This window comes from Trachymyrmex septentrionalis, unplaced genomic scaffold, assembly GCF_001594115.1.
Source record: "Trachymyrmex septentrionalis isolate Tsep2-gDNA-1 unplaced genomic scaffold, Tsep1.0 scaffold191, whole genome shotgun sequence".
In the NCBI taxonomy this organism is placed as follows: domain Eukaryota; kingdom Metazoa; phylum Arthropoda; class Insecta; order Hymenoptera; family Formicidae; genus Trachymyrmex; species Trachymyrmex septentrionalis.
Genome location: NW_017305083.1, coordinates 288597 through 293539, shown reverse-complemented (window position 1 = coordinate 293539; position 4943 = coordinate 288597). Strand labels below are relative to the sequence as shown.

General features: G+C 40.8%; 1 protein-coding gene across 1 annotated transcript in view; it reads right to left on the bottom strand.

The window, feature by feature from the left end:
- The window catches only part of LOC108747089 (uronyl 2-sulfotransferase-like), a 20412-nt gene that overhangs the window by 13450 nt on the left and 2019 nt on the right, over window positions 1-4943 (bottom strand). Inside the window, exon 2 of the mRNA XM_018484344.1 lies at window positions 4396-4491. Within this exon, the coding sequence (XP_018339846.1) occupies window positions 4396-4491 (96 nt within the window). The remainder of the gene's footprint in view (window positions 1-4395; window positions 4492-4943) is intronic.

The window sequence follows — 4943 nt, the reverse complement described above, 5'->3', positions numbered from 1 at the left end:
CTAATGTAATATTTTTTTCTATAAAGTATATATAAAGAAGATTAACCATTATGGTATTCTCTCTCATTCGAATCACTTGTTCACACTCCGATAAACTCATTAATGCCTTAAATCATGAATTTATCGGAGTAAATATCTTTCCCATAGATCTTGATAAAACATTTAATCTTACAAAATCGAGATTGCGTTCGTCCAACTATAATTAACGATTATAATCTTGTAACTCATCACCCGGCAGAGCTGTTACGGTATTTCTCACTTAATTCGTCGAAGCCGCTAATCTAATTTCGCTGAAACCGCTAATTTCAGTGGAATCCAAATACAATCTGGAAATGTGATTCGTTACCTTATGATCGCACGCGACTGTATACGAATAGAAGATCCTGCTTTTTCCTGCGTAAAAATGCAGCTACCGATTTTCCGATAACAATTCCGAAATCCGAAATTCCGTAAATAATTATAATACGATTATTTCGAACGCAACTCTATTTTCCGAGGTTCCACGCGTCCCTTTATATCGTGTCTTCTCTTACTTTTCTGCTTTTCGCTGAATAATGTATGAGATTCCAGCGTGTATGTGTTCATATTATCGCCTTGGCACTTTGAAATTTACGACACACATGCCCTATCCCACGTAGCAGAATCTTAAAAGAGTTTATTTCATAAAGGTGTTGCAGTTTTTAGCTGAAAATATCTTAGTAATATTCACAAAAGTTATGAGTGAAAAAATATTCTCTCTTTTTCTTACAAATATTTTGAATATTCTTTCGCGTCTAAATCTGCATCTTTTCGCTTAAGTGATAAAATCTTTATTTAATAAAAATTGAAATTTAAGCAGAAGTGAGAAAAAATAAAATTTATTTACAAACGTATAACTTGACAATAAGGAAGTTTGTATAACTGACAATAAAGAGAATCGGATTTCGCTCTCCTTTATTTTCGGAGAAACTTTAGGGTAAAATTTCTCGTTTGTGTTAAAAAGATTCAGATTACAGATGGAGAGATGATAAATTACTAATCGAGACAAAGTGGCCAAATTAATTGTATCGTATCGTGTTGTAAAATGACTCTCAGACAACTAAAATCAAATGTTTTTACGAAGTCTAAAATTAGACGTTTCATATCCCAATGTTGGACTTTGTGTTGTCTGGGTTGTAAATATGTAAATAATTGTAAATAATTTATAAAAATTATGAGATTAATATTATCTTTTTTACCAACATTTCGTTAATAATAATTACTAATTGGAGCAAAGTTGCGAATTAAATTGCACCATGTTGTACTGTATCGTATTGTAAAAAAATGAATGGATAAAATCGTTGGCCCATAACTATAGCTGCCGATTAAATCGTGCAGTATAGCGGAAAATGTACTACAAAAGATTTATTGTCGCGAGAGAGGCGCGGGTGAGCGCGATAGCATAAAGACAGAGAGAACAATTAAAACTACGAGCAAATCGTAAAAGATGAAACTCGTTAACGTCGCAGTCGTTCGTGCCAATGACTTTCCATCCGTTCGGCTATTAAATAGAGCAGCGGGCACGCCATGTTTCCTGTCTCGTTTTTCATCCCGTTTCTCATTTCTATCTTTCTCGTTCTCGCCTTCGTATCTGTCCGCGGAGACATTCGAAGTACTAGAGTATCGATTATGTGGACCCTGTACTTCGTAACTACGCGCAGCCCGGGCTGTGTGCGGATAACCCACTAACACTCACGATTACTGGCTCTCCCATTGTTTAAAGAATTTTTTTTTCTTTTTAATTCTTTGTGACGCTATTAATGCGGGATGTATATTGAAAATGTATTATCCGTACGTTTGAGAGCCCTCCTCAATAGAGATAGTTGAAAATAATAGACGGGAGAAAACGCTACTGCGACTAAATATTTCTTTTTACCTGACGTAACGCGGAAAAGATGACGCATGATCGAGGGAGATTATAAAACGACGTATTTCGAATCAATATTTTATTTTATTACATCGCGGGAGCTTTTAATTTCGAAGAGGCGTTGCGGCGCGAGAGAGCCTATAAAAAGCATCAGATTGACAAGCGCGAGGTAGACGAAGCGGAATTACTACAGGCGTTTACCTTATCGCTTCCCAGCGTTAATCCCTCCGCAAAGTACGGAGACGCACGGACTTAACCGTGCGCCGGTATCGCCTCGGCGCGACGCGGCCGCTTCGGAAACGCAGCTTTTAAAATTAGGTCGCAGCTTTATAATCGCGAAGTAGTCGAAGGTGGTATTCTTAGACCGCGGTCTGTGCAGCTCAACTGTGACGGTTTCTTCAAAATCTCTCTCTCTCTCTCTCTCTCTCTCTCTCTTTCTTTCTTTTTTTAATTCGACGTATTATACGACGTGATGACAATGCATCACTCTTCGAGTACGACGTACGAGGCGACGAGCCGATGGATAAACATCCATTTCTAGGGATAACAACGCTAGCTACCGATTGCCATCGTTCTTGATTAACCCGAACGTCCTGATTACCGCATGAGAGACCGTAAGACCGAAGGAATATTGAGTTTTATTCAGCAGATACCTACACGTATCTAGGAAAAGTTTACCGTTTAACTTGTGAAAAAGCTGTGAAATAACTTCGGCGTAACTGTAATAGATGTAATAAGATATAATATAGCCTCACGCCAGTTTCTCGATGCAGCGACCAATTTCGATGTTATCAACGCTGAGAGTTCTATATGTTAAGATTGAAAATAACTTAGTGGCTGGTTAAAACCGAGCCCGCCTCCATGAACTTTTTTGTGACGAAGATCTATATCGGGAGCGCTTGCAGATTGCGCGGCCTGTTCATGAAGGACTAGCACGCGAATACAGTCATCGACCCTCTTCGGTATGAGCGCGTTATACAATACCATCAAACTGACCTGCTGCAACGTTTTATTCAATATAGACTTCGATGCGGCACGGCATGGTGCAGCGCACGAATGGTTTTTCTATCAACAAAAAAAGTGCCGATCTTTACCACGGTGAAATATTTTTTCACGTTTTCAAATTACTCTTGTTAGCATTCTGTACACATACAGGAAGAACGGTTTTGCTGAAATATTTGAAAAAAATTTACTTGGACGCAGATTTGAAAATAATTTCGTCTGGAAGAAAATTTGATGAAAATAATTATATATCAGCTCGAGCTGATTGTTAGAAATTAAAACTTTTTGCAACACTGTCCGTCAACGTTTAAGAGTACTCTGCAGAATTAGTTTTTTATTTGATGTGTTCGAATAAAATTATTTTTAGATCTACATTCTGAATTTGTAGATCATTTTTAGCAAAATCATTTCTTATTTTCATATATGTATAATATATATAGATTTGTTCTATATGTAACATGTGACAGATAAAAATCCAGGTTTCACGACGCTTTAGAAAAGAACGTAAAATGGGAAAATCCCGGATTTTCCCGGCTACAAAGGAACGCGTTCTCTCGCGTTCTTTCCAACGTTACGACCTTGAAAAGATAAGGTAAGCTCCGAGCCAAAGCGTCAAAGCGTATAGCCGTAACGCGTGTCGTAAAACGCTGTGCGGAATGAAGCGAACGAAAATATGTTCGACACAGGACGCATTCTTTGACAAGCGAAAATGTTTGGTCGGATAGGCGCCGTCTCGACGTAAACGAAATATAACGGATACGCCACATTTGCGTTAAGAGAAGGAAGTCCCTACAGTGATCCATCAGTGTCACGTACTCGTATGTATGATGAAATTCTGTTTTAACTTGGCAACGTAAGCCTCGCCGTCGATCTTCGTTCAATTCAATATTCAAATTTTCTTCCAAAAATGTAGTAGCCCATCCATTTCGATCATATACAATTATATGCAAATTGATATATATTCCTCTCTTGAACTTCTTTAAATAATAATTTAAGTAACAAACAGTTCCGCGCTGAGAGAGATTATTAGAAATCTCCCGTTTATTGTGCGAGATGAAAGTTACACGTGTCGTTCGATCCGCGCGGGCCGTCGACCTATCGGTTCCGAAGTGCTCGAAGAATTTAAAAAAAAAAAAAAAAAAAAAAACTACCCAAGTGTCGGGGAAAAAAAACTCGAACGTCGAACTCGAATAGCTCGGCTAAAAACTGTATCGCAGATTTTTTAAGGTATACCTATGCGCTCGCGCAAATGAACGGTGTACGTGCGTGCGTGTCGTGCGCGCGCGCGCGCGCGCATGCACAACCCCACAGAGAGAGCGGTCGTTGGCGGTGCTAGGGATGTCGCGGGGTAACGCGGGGTGTCGCAGGGTAGCGCAGGGCAGAGCGCGGGATGTCGCGAGGGGGTAGGGGGGAGGGGTACGTACCATGTACGTACGTACTTATCGGAGGTACACGCTCGTGCCTTCACCTACGCCTAGGACGTGTGTGTGTGTATGTGTGTCTGTTACCTTCCCACGGTTTACCACATGTTGCGCTTCGATGCGAGGGGCGCAAGTCAGGCCAGGAGCCCGGGCCATCAGGATAGACGGAATCTCTCCCCTCGGCTCTCGGTCAGTTACGCGATCGCCAGCGAACGATTCGCGCGGCCGCCCGGTGCGCACCCCGAGATTGCTGGTAATCGCTGGCTGTCGATCCGAGCGTCGTATCTCGAATGCACCGTACTGACGGACGAAGCGCGAACGTCCCTTAATCTCGGAGCGAAGGGGGCGAACGAAGAAGGGATTGGTGTGGATGTAGACGGTGGTGGTGGTTCGAAGATGCTCGAACAGTGAGCGGACAATCGCGCTTTCTCGACAAGGTCGGTATCATCGGAAACGGAAGCCTGTCAAACTTCCTGTAATTATGCACCTTGCTAAAGAATGATGGGATAAAAAAAATGCATTGCGCATTCGGTATATTTCGAGAGTTTCCATACGACGAGGATTATTCTTATTCGATAATTCGATAATAATGAGATTAATAATGTCATGATTAAAATATTTTAATTATATTACAG